Below are 19015 nucleotides of genomic sequence, written 5' to 3'. Positions count from 1 at the left end.
CGGGGGCCGGCACCGGCACCGGGACCGCGGCGGAGCGGAGCGGCGGGAGCGGCGGGGCCATGCAGCCCCCGGCGGCCTCCCCCGGCCCCGCCGCCCCGGCGGGAGCCGAGCTGCTGCGGTGGCAGTGGCGGGAGGTGCAGGCGCCCTGCCTGGTGGCCGCCTGGATCCTGGTAGCCAGCCTGGCCAAGATCGGTGAGTGTCCCCGTGTCCCCACCCGCTCCGGTCCCCCGGGAGCAGCCGTGCAGGCAGTGGGGATGCGGCATCCCGGGCGGGCGCGGGGGCAACCGGGACGAGGGGTGTTAACGGGGACGCGGGTCATGGGGACAAACCCGGCTGGTCACCACCGTCAGCTGGGCTGCGGAGGTCGGGGAGCACCCCACACCACATCCTCCGTGCCCTGCCGTGGGGTGGTGTACGGCGAGGGGGAGAAAGCACCACCCGAAGAAAAAGGAGGGAGTCCGGGCTGTTTTTCCTGTGAGGGATGGATGGATGGATAGATGGGTGGGTGCAAAGGAGGAAAGGATCATGAGAAGAGAAGCCCCAAAAGATGTCCTGTATTCGCAAAGGCTGGCACAGCACCTGCGATTGGCAGGTCTAGAAGCCATTGTTCCCCCGCCAGCCCTGGGGAAAGGTCGGTGGTGCCAGTGCCAGGCAGGATGTGCCCCCAGCAGCCTGGGGATGGAGAGGTGGCTGCAGTCTCCTCCGGTGGGTCACTCCACATGGGGTGGCCTTGGACTCTTGTGCTCCCCAGCACAGGACCACGCAGCCGGGGGAGGCTCTGCTGTGAGAGGCTGCGTGGGAAGGCACAATGAGGAAGTGTGTGAGCTGCGCAGGGCTGGGCGCCCCACCAGCACCCGGGGCGCTGGGGAGGGGACACCCGTGCATGGGTGCCAAGCAGGGTACCTGGAGGGCTCGTCCCCCGCAGTGCCCCTGTCTGCTGTGCTGGGCCCAGAGGATGAGACTATGACCTTGAGGCAGGTTTTCTCCTCGGGGCCCCCACTGTGGGCACAGCCTCTGTGCTGGGGGTGCAAGACACCCTCTTAGTTTTGAGTCAGATCAAGAACTGTGGGTTCAGAGTTAGGCAGGGGAATCTCTGAGCAGCCAGGGACCTGCAGCAGCACTCAGTACACAGGGGACAGCTACAGCTGTGACCACCAGCTGGCCTCAAGCATCATTGTGCATCTCCCGTTCCTCTCCTTCCTTGCCTTCTCGCAAGAGAGACCTAAAGCCTCGCGAGGAATGAATTAAAAGGTATCATGAGCTTAAAAATACAACACTCTGCTGTAGCTGTGCCACCTCCAGCTGCTGAGTACGTCCCTCCTACCTGCAGAAGATCAGAAAGAAAATTCCCTTCCCTGGCTGTTATTTCCTTCTCTCCAGCCTCTCCCTGGAGCTGCTCCCTGTGCAGGTTTCCATTGACGCACTCCCCTCAGCCATCCTGGATTTTGTGCTGGTGGGTGCAGGGGGCTCTTACCTGGGATCATTCCCAAGCCCCCAGATCCACCACTTTCTTCCAGGCCTGAGGTGAGCTGATGGCCACTCTCTGTCTGTGAGACACAGCCCTGATGCCTGAAAACTTTGAGCTGCCAGGCTTAGTGTATCTGATGGGTCCAAAGGATACTCAGAGCCTGGAGCCAGTAGCGACACCCAGACCTGAAGGCAGGGCTGTGGGCAGCACCCTGCCAGGGGTGTCCCCAGCGATGGCATGTGCAGTTCCCAGGGTGCACAGGAGTCCACAGAGGAGATGAACCAGGGGTGGAGGACTATGGGGAGCAGAGACAGCAGTGCCAGCTGTGGCAGCTGTGGACGCTGGGTGTAGGCTGGTGCAGAGGTTCCGTTGTGCTTGTGGCGCTGGGCTGCCAGCTCACAGCCCTGTGACTGCAGGGGAGGAAGAGGCCCCAAGCCTGGGCGATAGGGAAATGACACTGTGGGCTCTGTTCTCAGAGGCAGTCACGATGCTGGGGTGACCCAAGCCAGCAAACACCCGGGGCAGGGAAAAACTGGCTTGGGTGTTGCCTTCCTGCACAGCGAGGCATCATCCGGGCTTTGCTGCCTTTTCCATACACAGTCAGAGCACAGGATGTGGGGAGCAGAGAGGTGATGAGCATTGCCCCAGATATGCTCCTTACACACAGCTGCCCAATGGGCAGGAGTTTGCCAGCAGACAGATGTTTTTCCATGCAGCAGCATTGCCATGGGTTGTAAACCTCTCTCCTCGCACCACCACCTCTGTCCCCAGCTGCTCATGTCTTGGTTTAGGAGTTCTGCAATTTCCCAAGGTCTGGAGGAGCAGAGCAGGTTTTGGCCCTGAGTTCTCTCAAAAGCAAATCCTTTCTTATGGATGCCTGAGTATGGATTATGTCTCTGAAGTTAATTCACATGTGGCTAAGTTACTGTTGCTGTGGGAACCTTTAATGCTGAAATCCTTGACTAGCGTGTATAAAATTAGAGCTCGTTCTGCCTGTCCCCACTGGCTGCTCTCTGTGACATAGGGGAGCTCATATGCTGCCATTCCCTGGAGAGTGTGGCAGTTTTCCCCTTCAGCTAGGAGATTTTTGGACAAGCAGGATTGTTCCCATTGATGCTTCTCCTTTCTTTGCCAAAGTTTCTGGCTTGGTAAAAACAAGTATAGAACTATAGAATGGTTTGAGTTGGAAGGGACCTTATAGAGATCATCTTGTTCCAATTGCCCTGCCATGGGCAGGGCCATGTTCCTCTAGACCATGTTGCTCAAAGCCCCATCCAACCTGGCCTTGAACACTTCCGTGGTGGGTGACAGCCAGAACCCTTGTCCCCAGTGTCTCCACAGAATCCCTGCATGCACTCCTGGGTCTCTCCAGCCAGCCAGGACATAGCTCCACAGCATGGGGATTGCAGATGGGTTGCTGAAGCAGAGAGCAGGGATCTTGGCAATGTTCCTGAGAATGCAGAAAGGGGCTGGACGCCTCGTTCCCATCTTGAAAACTTCAGAGCTTTGTTCCCGTGGGTGGGAAACGGCTTCACAGCCTGCTGCAGGCGCTGAGTGAGCACCATTCATCCACTGGGGAACGCAGTTTGTGTGGGGTGAACAGGGCTCTGCCGTGACTTGTGTGGTCACTTAGCAGGAATTTGGCCTGGATGAAACTCAGCCAGTTTTTCCTCAGACTGTGGGTCTGCTTGGAGGGCTGTAGTGTCCATATCACCACAGTCTCCAGGGCTGTATTGCAGCCCATAGCAGTGAGCAGAGGTGGCTGGGGCTGAGCAGGGATGCCCCAGGCTCTGTGGCTGGGGTGTTTGGTGACAGAGCTATGGCAGAGGCTTGGCCTGGGTGCTCTTTGCTATCGAGGTGGTTGGTGGTGGAGCTGCAGATGACTCTGCCCCTGTGCTCACTGCTCTGCCCCTGCTGGTTGCAGCAATGATGCTGCTGTATTATAGCAGGGAGCCAGTGCTGGGACATGGATGTGACTTACTGTGCCAAGGAGCAACCTCTTGAGGTCCTTGATGAGAGGAAAAGTGGTGCTTAGCCTGCACATTGGGTGGTGGGCTCAAAGATGTTGTCTTTGGTTGTGAACCAGATCTTTGACATAGAATTATCTCCTCTAGTTCAGAGCTCAGCTGTGGTGAAGGAAGGAAAATCACCTAAGAGGTGCTGGGAAAGGAGAAAGGAAGAACATCAGGAGGCCACAACCTCAGTTCCCTGGGTGTCCACATCTCAGGGACACTGGGGCCTGTCCCAGAAGGGTAGAGCAGGAGCAGGACAGGTTCAGGGGAAAATGACAAGGGCATAGAGCCATGGAAACATGCTGATGAAGTACTGCCTGTTCCTGGGCTCCTCTCCAGGTCTACACCACTGGAGACAGCACCCTGGGCTAGGCAGACCTTACGGTCTTTCCGTGGGGGTTTGGAAGGAAGGAAGCAGCTGAGTAACCTAGGGTTACTCACACAGGGTTATGCACAACTGCAGCACAGCTTTCCTTCTGGAGGGGTACCTTGGCACAAGCAGTGGGCACCTTTAGTCCAGCTAAAGTGCTTTAGGGATTGGGTTTTGGGGTTGGCAGTAGGGCTGGGCTTGCAGCCAAGTGATGGCTCAGAGCATACCCTGATGTCCCTTGTACCTGCTGGGTGCACAAGGACAGAGGTGGCTCTTGAAGTGCCTGAGGGACCCACTCCCAGGAGATTTCTTCATCTGATGGCCAAGTTATGCGACAGAACTGGGTTGGATGTCTTAAGTGATGGCAGCACTCAATGATGGGGGGACAAAACCACTGTGACCCTCGACAGCCTTTCCCCAAGCACTGCCCTTTTTGGGGGGCAGCAAAAATACAGCACCTTGTGCTAGCAAGGAGAGACTCACAGGGATAGGGGGTTGCCTGCCTGGAAGCTGGACTGGTTTGGAATTACACAGGATACTCTGGCCTTGGGGAAAAGGGTGCCTGGAGGGGCGAATCCCCTGTGCTGGCTGGCGTGGCATCCTGCTGACTTGTGCCTGAGCACGGGCTCACTGCCACATTACTGATGGATGAATACCAGGGCATCCTCTGCTTGCTTTAGAAAATACATCCTGTTCCACGGCAGCTTAAGATTTGGCCCAAACCTTGCATGGAATAAACTGATTATTCCAAGCATCTCTAAATCTGCAGCTCCCCAGTGCCTGTGTTTTTGCATGCAGGTAGGTTAGCTGGTGCTGAGGGAGGTTGTGCTTTGGCATGGCTTGTGCTGCAGTGGTTTGCATGCTGCTCTGGCTGCTTGCTCAGACAGATGCAAACAAGGTCACCCCGTCACCAGGGCAGAGCATCCTTGTCTCCAAGTGGGTTTACGTGTCCCGGTGCACCAGGATTTCTTCACTCGAACAGCAGCCAGCAGTGCTCGTGACACTGTGAACGTGCTCACTGCCTTGCTTCAATCCTTTAAGTGCAGATACCAGGAGCCAAGAAAAGTAAAATGCCTGGGTGCTTGGCTTATTAGACAGTGCATGAGAAGGAGAGGGAAATCCTAAAGAGGCAAGGACCTGAAATCCTGACCTGGGAGGAGCTGGAAGGCTTTCTGTGCACACATGGCCACACAGCAGTCTTTCCATAGGTGCTCCCTTGTCCTACTCCCATCCATCATGCATCACCCAACCCTTCTGTGAAGCCTGTGGTTTTGGGATGCTCTGTCTGTGTACCTGTCTGGCTGATGTTCTCATTCTTCTTTTCCTTCTAGTTTTCCACCTGTCAAGGAAGGTGACATCCATCGTCCCGGAGAGCTGCCTCCTCATCCTGCTGGGGCTGGGCCTAGGGGGCATCGTGTTGGCCGTGGCGAAGAAAGCCGAGTACCAGCTGGAGCCCAACATGTTCTTCCTCTTCCTTCTGCCCCCCATTGTTCTGGACTCGGGGTACTTCATGCCCAGCCGGCTGTTCTTTGACAACATCGGTGCCATCCTCACCTACGCGGTGGTGGGCACGCTCTGGAACTCCTTCGCCACCGGCACTGCACTCTGGGGGCTGCACCAGGCTGGGCTCATGGGTGGGTGTGCAGAGCTGCCCAGCTTGGCCCACATGGCCAAAAAACAGGTCGGAGGTGCAAAGCACCCCCAGATTCATAGCCCACTGCCTCTCCCTGCTGTGGATTCCTAGGAATTACAGCACGAGCAGGGTCCTGACATCCTGGGAATGGTGCTCTGGCAGGACGGTCAAGCATGCAGGACAGACGGGCCCTGCTTGGCACTGGGCTGACTCATGTCTTTGCTATTTTTGTCTGCTGACCTTGGCTAGTGTTGCTGGCTCGCTGCCGTGTGTTCCCTGTCCTTGGCTGGAACCACTGGCCCTGGCAGGCTTGGGCTGTGTTTTGAGCTCTCCTGAGCTCTGAGGAACCACTTGATGCCTGGACCTGAGGTGGGGCTGCTGAGCTGCCTTTGGTGGTACTTGCTGGAGGAGCAGTGATGCCCCTGGGTGCCAAATGGGACATCCCTCATGCTCCTCTCATGCTGCAGCCAGAATGCACTAAGCCCTGCTTTTCTGGGGGCTCCCTAAAGGTCTGTGAACACTTTTGGGCTCATCCCACCAGACTCCCAGTTGAGATGCTGCAGCCAACTCACTGGGATCAGATGAGGGACAGGCTTGTTTCTGCCTGGTGAGAGGGGCTCTGGGGTGGCTGGTTTTCCTGACCTTGGTCCTTCTGTCCTAACAGATCCAGGTGTTGAAGCTGGGCTGATGGATTTCCTGCTCTTCGGCAGCCTGATTTCAGCTGTGGACCCTGTGGCAGTCCTGGCTGTCTTTGAAGAGGTCCACGTAAATGAGACTCTCTTCATCATTGTGTTTGGCGAGTCTCTCCTGAATGATGCTGTCACTGTGGTGAGTTGCAACTTGGGGGACTCCAAAGTTGAGCCCAACACAGCCCAAGGTGCTGGACTCCCCAGGATGGACAGAGGATGCAGGTGACATCCCCAAGCTGGGGGCAGACCCATGCCATGCTCTCCTGGCCTTTGCTTTCTCCTGGCCCTGGGAGACTTTGCCTGCTGAAATGAGCTGTTACCTGGCAGGGGCAGGAAAGGCCTCTTCCACAGGATCCATCTGCCCCTCTCAAGGCAGAGCAATACCCTGTGTTCATCAAGGGATTTTCCTTGCCTGCAGGTGCTGTACAAGGTCTTCAACTCTTTTGTGGAGCTGGGCCCAGCGCACATCCATGCCACAGACTACGTGAAGGGGGTAGGTGAGTAATTGCCACACCAGCCTCTCTGCCCCTTCCTCTGTTGTGGAAGTGGAGGGGGACAAGCACAAGAGCTGTTGTCCTGTGGGTTGGGCACTGAGCATTACAGCTCTGTCATCCCTATCCATCACATGCTGGCCGTCAGCACAGAATCACAGAATTGTTTGGGCTGGAAGGGACCTTGAAGACCACCTTGTTCCAACACCCCCCTACCATGAGTGGGGACACCTTTCACTAGACCAGGTTGCTCAGAGCCCCACCCAACCTACCCTTGAACACTTACAGGGATGGGACAGCCACAGCTTTACTGGACAATCTGTGCCAGGGCCTCACCACCCTCACATGGAAGAATTTCATCCTAATATCCAATGTAATCCTGCCCTCTGTCTGTTTGAAGCCATTCCCCCTTGTCCTGTCACTCCATGTCCATGTCAAAAGTCCCTCTCCAGCTCTTTCAGAGTACACTTTAGGTACTGCAAGAGCCTCTGAGGTCTCCCCAGAGTCTTCTCCAGGCTGAACAACCCCAACTCTATCAGCCTGTCCCCATAGCAGAGGTGCTCCAGGGGATGCTTTGGGGTCATCCAAATTTCCATTCTCCATGGGATGCTTTGGTGGGGACCTGGGTGGGAACATGGCACTTGGCCAGCCCAGCGTGTCATGACTTTGGGACACAGGAGCTGGGCCCACTTGCTTACGGTGCAGTCTTCTCCTCCCACCAGCCTCCTTCTTCCTGGTGAGCCTGGGTGGCACAGCTGTGGGGCTGCTCTTTGCCTTCCTGCTGGCCCTGATCACGCGGTTCACCAAGCGCGTGCGCATCATCGAGCCACTCTTCGTCTTCCTCCTGGCCTACGTCGCGTACCTTGCTGCTGAGATGGTCTCACTCTCTGCCATCCTGGCGTGAGTACTGGGGTGTCCCCCAGGGGAGCCCAGGAAATTGGGGTTGCAGTGCTGAGCAGCAAGAGGCAGCGAGCAGACCCACTCCTCATCCCGCCGTAGCGCCATGCCAGCTCCTTCTGCCCCTCTGCAGAGTCACATTTTGTGGGATCTGCTGCAAGAAGTACGTGGAAGCCAACATCTCCCAGAAATCCCGCACCACGGTCAAGTACACCATGAAGACACTGGCCAGCAGCTCAGAGACCATCATCTTCATGTTTCTGGGCATCTCGGCTGTGGACACCTCCAAGTGGACATGGGACACAGCACTGGTGCTGGGCACCCTGTTCTTTATCCTGCTCTTCAGAGCCGTGGGTCAGTCTGTCCTGCTGTGTGTGTGGATGGTAGCACCCTGCCCTTTTCATGCCAAAAAGGGATATTGCCCAAGAAAGGCTGGGGCACAAGCCCGTCCTGGCTGGGATTTTGTTCTGTCTCCAGGAGCAGGCAGGCTTCTTCCAGCATTCCAGGCTCTCATTCTTCTTCTCCAGGTGTTGTCCTCCAGACCTATGTGCTCAACCGCTTCCGCCTCATCCCCCTGGACAGGATCGACCAGGTGGTCATGTCATATGGTGGCCTCCGTGGGGCCGTGGCCTTTGCCCTGGTCATCCTGCTGGACAGGGAAAAGGTGAAAGCCAAGGACTACTTTGTGGCAACGACCATCGTGGTGGTGTTCTTCACTGTCATTGTGCAGGTGAGGATGGCTACTGTGCCCTCCTCCAGTGCTGCTTTCTTGCCCCAGGACTGGCCTGGGGACATGTGCTTTGGGAAACTATCTCTTTTCAAGTGACCTTTGGTCCTTGGTGCCTTCTGGCACCCTATTCATGACCAGGTGTGCAGGACTGCTGTGGGGACTGTTGTAATGGTGGGGCCATGGCCCATCTTCTTTTCCCCCTGGCCTTTTGCTCTGGGACTGGCTCCAGGAGCTCCAAGAGCATGTGCCTGGCCAGTCTGTTCTCTTTACAAAGCTGCTGATGGGCCCTGGCTCTGGTTTGGCACCCTGGGACGGGAGGCCACAGAGAGGATGGATATGAGTCTAGGGGAAGGAGGACTGGGGGCATAGGCCATGGCACAGGGGTTCAAGTTGGTAGGGGTATGCGTGGCTGGCACAGCCACTGTCCCTGGTCACTTCGTGCTGCTTCTGCTCCCCCTCCCCCAGCCATGCACCCTCTCGCCCTCCCAGTCTTTCCCTTGCCTTCTCCTGCCATTCTAGGGCCTCACCATCAAACCCCTGGTGACGTGGCTGAAGGTGAAGCGCAGTGACCACCACAAGCCCACGCTGAACGAGGAGCTGCATGAGCATGTAGGTGACAGTGATGGAGGCTGCCTGGCTCCTCATGCCCATGGGGCTGGGTGAAGGCCATGTATGACCTCAGCACCCCGAGGGCACCAGCAGCCTTGCCACCACTCTTCTCTCACTCAAGGCCTTTGATCACATCCTGGCAGCGGTGGAGGACATTGTGGGGCACCACGGCTACCACTACTGGCGGGACAAGTGAGTGTCTTAGTCCGGATCCTCTGCTGATTGTCAGGTGAATGGGGACACGTGCCATCCACAGGGACATCACAGGATTCTCACGGCAGGACACCCTGCTGTGGGCAGGGCAGCAGGATCACGAAGCCTATATGTCTATCCAGCAGTCTGGATGGGTAACATCTGGCTGCTGTTGTGCAGCACACCAAGATCACAAAAAGATCCCAGAGAGGTCAGGCAGGTGTGGTTGGGGATGCTGTGGAGCTGGCATTGCTTCCCAAGGTCAGAACCTGAGGTATCCATGTTGGTGGCAATGGCCCTCTGCCTCCTCATGGATGGAGTTGTGCTGGGCGCTGAGGAGGGAACAGCCCTGTTCCTGCCTGGGCAATGTTTATCTGCAGCACGGCGACAGGAAAAGGATGCAAGAAGCCTGTTTCCTGCAGGGGAAATGCTCCAGCAGGGTGGCCCCAGTCCTGCTCCCACTGCCTCCCACAGACCCACTGGTGTCTGGCTTCCCCTTGGACAGGCTGAAGGGTCACCATGTCCACTCCCCTCCTGCTCTCCCTGGCAGCATGTCCCTCTGCACAGCCAGGTCCTGCGTGCCCAGCCTCCCTTCACCATACTTTGGACACTCAGCCTTGTGTGGGTAGATATCCCTGGCCATGGTACCCCTTGGGAGCTAAACTGCCCATGTCTTCATCTCATGGCAGGTGGGAGCAGTTTGACAAGAAATACCTGAGCCAGCTCCTGATGCGGAAATCTGCCTACAGGCTGCGGGATGAGATCTGGGATGTTTACTACAAGCTGAACATCCGTGATGCTATCAGCTTTGTTGATCAGGTAAGGGCAGTGGTGGTGGCCAGGCAGCAGGATGGCCCTGGCAGGAGAGGTTCCCCTCACATATGGCCACATGTGCGCCCTCTGACCAGGCAGTGGGGACCTGCCCAGCCCAGCTGGGTCCTTGCTGCCCCAACGCCAGCCTTGTCCTCTCATCTCCCAGGGTGGCCACGTGCACTCGGCTGCCAAGCTGGCACTGCCCTCCATGCCCAGCCGCACGTCCATGTCAGAGTCATCAGTCACAAACCTCCTGTGAGTACAACCATCCCTCCGAGCCCCTGGACAGACCTCGCTGGACTTCACAGCTGCCCTTTTCCCTGGAGGTGGTTTGTGCCAGGCCTGGCACAATGTGTGGATGGAGTTCAGCCCATCCATCTCCCCTCAGGAGGGAGAGTGGCAGCGGTGCCTGCCTGGACCTGCAGGTGATCGACACGGTGCGGAGCCGCCGGGACAAGGAGGATGCTGCCATGCACCACGTGCTGCGAGGGAGTCTCTACAAGCCCCGCCGGCGGGTGAGCACTCTCGGGCCACGGCGTGCGGCTGACCCCGAGGGGAGCAGCGCCCGCAGGAGGAGCAGGGATGGAGGATGCTCTGCTGGGCCAGCTGCTCACCCTGTGTCTCTTTGCCTCTCCCTCGGCCAGTACAAGGCCAGCTACAGCCGTCACTTCATCTCTCCAGATACACAAGAGCGCCAAGATAAAGAAATCTTCCGGCAGAACATGAAGAGGCGTCTGGAGACCTTCAAGTCCACAAAGCACAATGTCTGCTCCTCCAAGAGCAAGGCCAGACTGAAGGAAAAAGGCAGGAAAAAGGCAAGTCCTCCCCAAACTCCTGCTCTTTTCCTAGATCTGAGATTTGGCCTCGCCTACCCCAGGATGCAGTCAGTGAGGTCCTTTTGGGGTATAGGCAAGCTGCTGCAGGGCATCAGCAGCTACAGAGCCAGAGGGGAAAGCAGCTCATCTCGGTCCTGTTGATGCTGCATGTGAGCATGCAGGTGTTGTGTGTCCATGTGTCCTGAGCATGCCATCAGTGCTGTGGGGTGGCTCTTCCCTGAGCAAAACCCTGGAGGAGCCCCAGGTCAGTTTTCCTAGAGCACTCAGCATAAAGCAGCCTCAATGTTGCTGCAGATCCAGGCTCAGAAGTGTGGCACTGCACCTTAAATTGACCCTTTGGTGTCTTCTTTTGTTTGGAGGTTTTTGAAGCCATTGCAGCTGAGCAGTTCATTGTGGGTCCATGAGGATGCAAAGCCTAAGGACTAGGAACCATCTGCCATGTAGCCAGGGTGGGAATCTGCATGCCCAGGGTTGGCTGGCTCGCAGGACCACCTCTTGGGTCTGGGGCTTTGCACAGAGCAGGTCCCAGCCAGTTCCTCTTCTTTCACAGAAGAACATCTCTTTGACCAAAGAGGCACCCAATGGGAAGACACACAAAAATGTACCCTGGCAGGATGCAGGTAAGGCCGATGGCAGGTGAGGATGGCAGGTCCTGGCAAGGGGACCTGGTGGCATGGGGTGGGATGGGAGCACCTGCTGTGCCTGCCCACTGCCACCTGGGTGGGATGACAGCACCCAGGGTTGTGCTAGCACCAAACTAATCCCCTCCATCTGCCTGCAGCTCCTGTCCTAGTGATGGTTAGCTCAGAGGAGGAAGAGAGTGATAGCTCGGAGACGGAGAAAGAGGATGATGAAGGGATTGTGTTCATCGCTCGAGCCACTGATGAGGTCCTGCAGGGAAAGACAACTCCTGGTAGGCACCAGTACTCCATGCCAGGGCAGCTGCCATTGGGTAGCTTGTCCTTCCTCTACCTGTGGAGCAAAGTTGCCTTGGCCTAGGCAAAACTAAAGTCAGCAGAGCATGAATAGGAGAATCACTGTAGTCTGCAGGCATGACAGAGCCTCCCTGTGCCCTGCATCCCTAGGCCAGCACATGGTGTTATTCTTGGGGTTATCCTGCAAAGGGCAAGGCATAGGACTTCATGATCCTTGTGGGTTCCTTCCAACTCAGGATATTCTAGGATTTTATAGCGATTCAGTAGTGGTTGGTTCTGCAATGTTTGCACGATCCAAGGAGAGACTGAGAGCTGTGCAAGCTCCCTCTCACTGTCCCTCGATCTGCATCCCCAGGCAGCCTGGATGTCTGCCCCAGTCCCTGCATCATCCCTCCATCACCAACCTTGGCAGAGAAGGAGCTGCCGTGGAAAGGAGATCAGGCTGATCTGGCTGTTTATGTCTCCTCGGAGACCACCAAAATCGTGCCAGTGGATATGCAGAAGGCATGGAACCAAAGCATCTCCTCCCTGGAGAGCATCGCTTCCCCCCCAGGCATTGAGAGTGGACCTCAGCACAGGAGATTTGCCTGCCCTGTGCTGGAGGAGCAACCCCAGTCTGCGAGCCAGGAAATGCCAGAGCAGAGCTCCTGCTTCCAGTTCCCCAGCCATATCTCCAAGACCGGCCGGTCACAGAGTGACAGCAGCCCAGATGGTCCTGAGCAGCAGGAGCTGCAGCCTTTGATGGCCACAGAGGAGCAGGGCAGGATGCCACCCACTGTGGAGCCCAGGTGGCTGATGTTCAACAGAGCAAGCCACCTCTGAGGCACCCTGTGGATTGGGAAGGGGCTGGGGGCTGCAGACAGGCTAAGACCTGCTGACCGCTCTGCTGTCTTGCGTTGTAAAGCTTGTGTGTGTCTCCATAAACTCCAGGAGTGGCAGGAGAACCCAGCGCTCCTCCTGGAGCTGTTCTCCAGGATGGGCTTTGCCCATGCACCTACTGATGCCAACCTGGTCAATAATTGGGCTTTGGGCTGCAACAGCAGGTACCAGCACCTGTCCACCCAGGGAGGCACAGATCCCAAACCTCATCCTTCCTCTCTGGTCCCTACACAACTCCTCAGCTGGGATATCAGAGATATTTCTCCCAGGGCTGGGATCCCAAACGGACTTGATCCTCTCATGGCTGTGCTGCCCTGAGCTGGAGGCTGCTGGCAAATGGGCTGTGGCTTCTCACAGGCATAGAAATATGAGCTGTGAGCAGGAGACCTCTGGGAAAAGGGCCAGTAGCCACACCAGTGCACAAGAGCCCAGCTACCCCCAGTGACTGAGCCATTGACTTCAAGGTGGCCACAGTGCTGGTTCCTCACAGCATGCATGGAGCTCAGCCAGGAGCTCCTGATAGGCTCCTTGCCACGACAGCTCTGTGTGCCCTGGGTTATGGAGGCACCACAGAGGCAAGGCCATGACTTTCTCAGGACTGGGAGCAGTGCTCCTGGGGTTTGGCTCCACCAGGAGCTGGACTAGTGAATCTGTACGCACAGGAACTCCTCTAACAACCAGCCTGGTGTGCCAGCCTCATGCCTGTTGCCTGGATGTGTTCCCAACAGCTGCAGTGTTCAGTTTTCTAGCTTTACTAGGAGGCAGCTGCCCTGCACAGCATCCTTGGTGTTCATTCTGCCCACCTCTCAGTCCCTCCAGCTGCTTGGAGTCCATCAGCTGGGAAGGCTGGTCATGGTGCAAGGAGTGGAGCGAGCAGCAGGTATAAATGTACATCAGGAACAGGGCTGATGGGTGTGAGCAGAGTGCATCTTCAAAGGCCTGTCCCCAACACCTGCCTCCCAGCCACCCCTGCTTGCTCCTCAGAGGGTGGTGGGACCCAGTGGCCCCCACAATGAATTATTTCTGGTGTGACCCCAAGGGCCAAGTTCTTGCCCCCCAAGAACTGCTCAGCACACAAAAGAGCACAATAGCTGGGCACTGGCAAAGCAGGAGGGTTGGGGGTGCTCGTCATCAGGAAAAATGGGGACTTGGACTGTTAATGCCCCAAAGCAGATAAAAACCTGCCTGTTCCAGCTCAGTAGGTGTGCTGAGACAGCAGGTGCCAAGGGGACACTTGGATGCACTGGGTGGCTGAGCCCAGCATGGAGCAGGTGAGCTGGTGGGACCCCCAGCACTGTCAGCAGGGCTCAGCAGAGGTCCTTCAGCTCTGTACCTGTTCCACCAGATAAGCATGAGGTTTTTAAAAGGTTTTTATATAGTTTTGCATTTCTGGTATGACATTCTAGTTTTGATTTCTGATATTGGGCCATACTAAATCTCTAGCTGGGTCAGTGTTTTCTGTAGCCATGGGCACCACAAATGACTCAAGACTTAATATATTATTTGCAAGGATATTGTTATAATGTGAAAATATATGCAGAGTATTTTGTAATGTTCAATAAATTGGAGTTGGAGCAGACATTGTGGTCTGGTATCTCTGCTGTCTGGGAACCTCTGCCCATCCTGGTTTGGTTGTCCTTTGCAGGCACCATGTCCCTGTGCATCTCTATTTTTCTCCACCCGAGGCCCCAGCCCCCCTCTCAGCCTCAATGTGCCTAACTGGATTTCCTGGCTTCCATAAAGTCTGTGGAAAATGTGAAATTCTTTCCAAAGAGACACTTACCTGCAGCTGTTGTTAGACTGTGCAGAGGGAACAGCCAGTGAAAGGCCAGCAGGCCCTTCTGCCCAGAGCTGTGGCTGCACAGCCACCAGAGTGCTGGGAGCCCACATCTTCCCATGTCCATGCTGCCTCTCTTCTTGCCAAAAATATGGTTCAAAGGGATCTCTTTTAGGGTATTCTGGGTCACAGGAGCCTGCTTGCATTGGTGTGTGCTGGTTTTGCTCTTCCCTTGATCTCCTGGCCCTCACTTAACCTGAAGGAACGTAAATGTGGTTTACTTGGTAGATGTTTGGCTTTTTTTGAACCTGGCATCCAACATCATCCCCAGGTCCTTTTTGGCAGGGTCAAATGCAGCTCCTAGCCCTGGGAGCTTTTCACTGGCCTCTGTGGAAGCTCTTGCTCCTTGTGACATTCCCCATCTGCCTTGCATCTCACCGCCAACGCTGCTGGCTGAGCTGTGCTTTGCCTGCTGGATCTCAGTGCCAGCATTGCCTGCAGACACAATTGCCTTGGCAGTGCACCAGGCTGTGTGGGCCAGGTTGTTTCCTGGAAGAGGTGGGTCTGTGGCCTTCAGGTACTCGGAGGAGGGAAAACAGACATCTGAGCTGTGGGAAATGCTGGGGATGCTCACTGCTGTCTCATCTGATATCTGAGCCTAGCAGCTAAAGTGTGTACAGGCTCTCCATGCCTCCAGCCAGCAGCTCAGAGCCCCTGCTTCCCACCCTCAACCTCCTCATGTTGTGAGCAGGAATGGTGGCTCCTTGCCAGTTTTTATTCTTGTACTCCACTCTCTGTATTTCACCTTAGAGTGTCCTGCCGGCACAGGACTGCTCTGATGCTTCTAGCATAGCACAAAGTTGTCTCTTTCAGCCTAAAAATACTAAAGTGCTTCAGTGGAAAAACACAAGGAGTGGGCCAAACCACGAATGCATGTGCCCAAACCTCTGCTTCTCCAGGACAGACTAAGGCACAACCAGAGGAACTGCTTGACAGACTGTAACCCAGAACTACAACCCTCCAGCTGTTACTGTAAGCAGCCCCTTCCCAGAGCAGACTACCACAGACCTGTCATTTTGCACCCAGGCTTCTGCTTAGAGCCTGCCATTAAACCTGCACATTTTTTCCACAGGCATTTGCTTTCTCCAATACTCAGCTCTTCCAGTTCCTCTGTGGTACCAAAACTTGTGAAGTCAGCAGGGGATGTAAGGCAGCTCTGGCATCAGCTGCGTGGAAGAGCTGTGGGCAATGGATTGGTGTTGGCCATCTTAAAAGTGAGTCATAAAATTACCACATCACTTTTGCCCAATACACATTGCAGCATCAGATAAATTTCAGACTGGAAGGGGCTTGGAAGGTCCATAGTCCAACCCCAGCTCCATGTAGGGCTGGTGGCAAAGCTAGAGGAGGTAGCTCAGAGCCCTGTCCCTCTAGATTTGGCATGTCCCTGAGGATGCAGGTGTCAACTGTCCCTGTCCCAGAGCCACACCACAGGTCCACCAGTCTTGCACAGAACGAAATAAGGAGAAATCCTTATGCCCAGTAAATATTTCCCCTGGGGCAGGTTGTCCCTGTTACCTCTTGTTCTTCCAAGTGTGTGTCTGGGAAGAGTTGGGCTGTGGTTTCTGTGTGCCATCTTGTTGGTAGCTACCCTTTGCCTTGCCTTCTTAAACCTGGCTCTCTCTGACATATATGTGTATATACATACATTTCTGCATATATGTATATGTTCTTTTGGGAAGCCTCAGATTGGAACTATCACCCAGTTGTCTCTCACAGGTACCAAGTCCAAGAAACAATTATTTTCTTGAACCTCCCAGCTTCATACCCTCCGCTGCAGCAAGGGTGCTGTTGACTCACGTGTGTGGTTCCTGATCCCATTCTGTTTCTGGAGCACTTCTGACACCCTCTTGGGATGTTTTCACGCTGCTCTATACAGAAGCAGAAGCAGTGGGAAGTAAATAAATAGGAGCCAGCTGCTCACCTCTCACTCACACAAAGCGTGGCAGAGGCTTTGGCCATGCTCATGCTTTCATGGAGGACAGGGGGAAGGCGAATGCAGAATTCAGGAGAGCTGTTCAGTCTGATTGTATCTTGTACACATATATTGGAGACACATTAATCTATTCCTTGCTCCTGCTTCCTCGTGTCCATCTGTCCAGGCATCCATCTCACCTATGACCAGACTGAATAGCTCCCCGAATTCTGAGTTTTCCTTCCTGCTCTTCACATGTGAAGCAGCCACCCCTGCTCCCTGCTTTCACTGGAAGCCTCCTCTGCCTGTTGGTGGAGGGAACAATTCGTTTTCCCTCTGGCATTACCTCCGGGGGGGCGATGCCAGCCCTGCCCCAGGTCTGCCCGCTGCGCTGGCCGGTGAAGCTGTGCAGAAGTTGCTCAGCTGACGGGAGGCGAGCGGGCCGGGGCTGTGCCACGAGTGGCTGCTGACGGAGCGGGATCAGTCGGCAGCCGGGGCGGATAATGAGGAACAGACTCGCGCTGGGCAGTGGTTCCCATGCTGCGTTCCAGGGCAGAGCGGCCAGGATGGGAGAGCCTTTGTGCTCCGCGCTGCACCCCTCCGGCTGGTGTGGAGCCAGCCCCTCGGCTTCCCCGGGTGTCCCCGCCGGCTGCCGGCAGTGAGCGGCACCGGGCTCCCCGCAGGGCTGGGGACCCTCCCCAGTGGCTGTGCCACCCGCCAGGCTGCAGGGTGGCTTTCCCCAGAAGGCTTTCCCCACAGTCTGGCTGTGCAAGGGGACAGGCTGCAGCGTGGACTGGCTGAGGACAGAGAAGATCAGAGGGATCTTTAGGTCAGCAGGAGCAGGGTGGGGTGATCCACACCTTCCTTCATAACTCAGACCTCTGCTTTTCCCTGGAGGAGCAAACGAGACTGTGGGAATCCCTGGAGGGACTGCATGACCAGGCTGATGCTCCTGGGGATTTCTGCAGAACAGCCAGAGTGGAAGCCAGCGTGGTGGGGGCTTTGATTTTATGAGTGCCCCAAATCCAAGAGCTGTGATCTTCCTTGAAGCCAGACACAGCTGTTCCTCATAGCCACTTGGAAGGCAAGGATCCCTGAAGAAGCCACCTGGGCTCCTCTCAACTCATCTTCTGCTGTTATCTGTGGCCACAGATACAGGCTGCCCTGAAGGTAAATGAAACCTGTGGTGGGTTAGCTGAAGACAGAGGGAGGACACTTTGGGGAGGTGACCACCAGCCCAGTTGGTCTGGTCTACATCAAACCACAGGTCATCCAGAGCTTGTGGGCAGCCCAGGAAGAAGGGCTTGGAAAGGCCACAGGGTAGTGGTAGTGACCAGACTCTGTGGCAGCTCTGCTGCATCTGTGCTCTGCTCTGTCACAGCCATGCAAGGCAATCCCTGCCTGCACACAGGCTTTGCCTGGAGCCCAGCTAAGCCCACGCTGTTGAAGTTGGAGAGCCATTTAAAGTGTTGCTTTGGCTCCTTGGCTGGCTGGGGGCAAGTTTGCTTCTGCATCCACCTGGGGCTTTGCCATGTGTGGCTCCCTGGCAGGTTTGGGTCTCTGAGGCTCTCACAGGCAGCTGGGTGAATTTTGGGCTCAGAGCTGCCCTGAGAGCCTTCCTGTAGGCATGGCTGTTGCTGGGACCCTGGGAGTATTACTTGTGCAGTAGCCACCCTCTCCAGATTTCTCCTGGACATTTGGGTCCTGCCTGCTCTCTCAGAAATCCCAATCTCCAAGGGCCAGGATATTCTCTTCTCTGCCACATACGTGGATGTAGATATACCTATTTTCAGTAGATATCCCTACCCTCTTCTATTTACGGAGAAAGCTGTCAAAAGCTTCAGAAAGGTACCCCAGAAAGATGTAAATAGAAATAAAAAAGAGCAGCTATGAAGGCTAGTAAGTTTCCCCACGTTGTGGTGGGGGGCTGGCTGATGGGAGCCAGCCGGTGAAGGACCACCAGCCTCATGTGCTGGGATGGAAGGGCTGTGGAATGAGCAGATGGGACAGGTTGCTGCTGGAGAGTCAATCCATGATCCCTGCGAGGCTCACTGCGGTCTTTACTTTATTCTGCTAAGGAACAGATAGAACTGTTATAAATGTTTAACTTTTTTTTCCTTAGTAAAAATAGCTTTAGAAGCAAACAGGAAATTACAGACTGAGGAGTGCAATAAAGAGGGGAAAAAGTCAGGCAGCTACCTTGCTGTGCTTGGATTTGTCTATAAATACAGCTCCACGTGGGGTGTCGCTCGCCCAAAGGCAACCAAACCGCCCCCAAACTGGCGGGAATGGGGCACGGGGGTGCAGGGGGGCATCTCCCCTCCGGCGAGGGTGGCGCACCGAGGGTCGGAAGAGAGGCCGGCGGTGGCTGAGTACCGAGCTCAGCTGGCACGGAGCGGCGGGAGCGGCGGGGGGAGAGGCGGGGGGAGGAGCGGCGGCGGGGGGAGCGGCGGCGGGGGGAGCGGCGGCGGGGGGAGCGGCGGCGGGAGCGGCGGAGCGCCTGCGCTGCTCAGCGCCGCCAGCAGGTGTCGCCCCGCGCCGACCCCTCTTCCACGCCCGCCCGCCAAGATGGCGGCCTCGCCCCTCAGGGAGCTCCCGGGCGGCTCGGTGCGGCAGAGCGCGGCTCAAAGGCCCCGGGATTCCATGACGGGATAGTCTTAATGGAAAAGATAATATACATGTGGTAGTTTCAGGCTTCCTTTGGTGTGC

General features: G+C 56.1%; 1 protein-coding gene across 2 annotated transcripts; it reads left to right on the top strand.

Annotated features, from left to right (window-relative positions):
* On the top strand, positions 1 to 14133 carry SLC9A5 (solute carrier family 9 member A5). 2 transcript variants are annotated; one of them, XM_085071652.1, is made up of 17 exons: positions 1 to 192; positions 5182 to 5484; positions 6148 to 6311; positions 6591 to 6669; positions 6812 to 7036; positions 7386 to 7563; positions 7694 to 7914; positions 8088 to 8290; positions 8810 to 8899; positions 9021 to 9091; positions 9781 to 9910; positions 10071 to 10159; positions 10293 to 10419; positions 10549 to 10719; positions 11291 to 11360; positions 11522 to 11653; positions 12031 to 14133. In XM_085071652.1, exons 1-17 carry the CDS (start codon positions 60 to 62, stop codon positions 12495 to 12497), a joined length of 2853 nt encoding a protein of 950 aa, XP_084927778.1. In that variant the 5' UTR covers positions 1 to 59; the 3' UTR covers positions 12498 to 14133. The 2 variants fall into 2 exon arrangements, with proteins under 2 accessions (XP_084927778.1, XP_084927779.1); XM_085071653.1 differs by lacking the exon at positions 6812 to 7036.
* The last annotated feature ends 4882 nt before the right edge of the window (positions 14134 to 19015 follow it).

Source organism: Lichenostomus cassidix, chromosome 11 (assembly GCF_008360975.1).
Source record: "Lichenostomus cassidix isolate B80296 chromosome 11, HeHo_3.0, whole genome shotgun sequence".
Taxonomy (NCBI): Eukaryota; Metazoa; Chordata; class Aves; order Passeriformes; family Meliphagidae; genus Lichenostomus; species Lichenostomus cassidix.
Note: the sequence above shows the minus strand (reverse complement) of the source record. Positions and strands in the feature narration are given on the sequence as shown.

Excerpts from the sequence above, each read along its gene's own strand:
- SLC9A5 (XM_085071652.1), top strand. The coding sequence starts at position 60 with ATGCAGCCCCCGGCGGCCTCCCCCGGCCCCGCCGCCCCGGCGGGAGCC. Across the intron at positions 6,670-6,811 it reads AGACTACGTGAAGGGGGTAG|CACAGAATCACAGAATTGTT; the intron begins GTGAGTAATTGC and ends GCTGGCCGTCAG. Across the intron at positions 9,911-10,070 it reads CTATCAGCTTTGTTGATCAG|GGTGGCCACGTGCACTCGGC; the intron begins GTAAGGGCAGTG and ends CTCATCTCCCAG.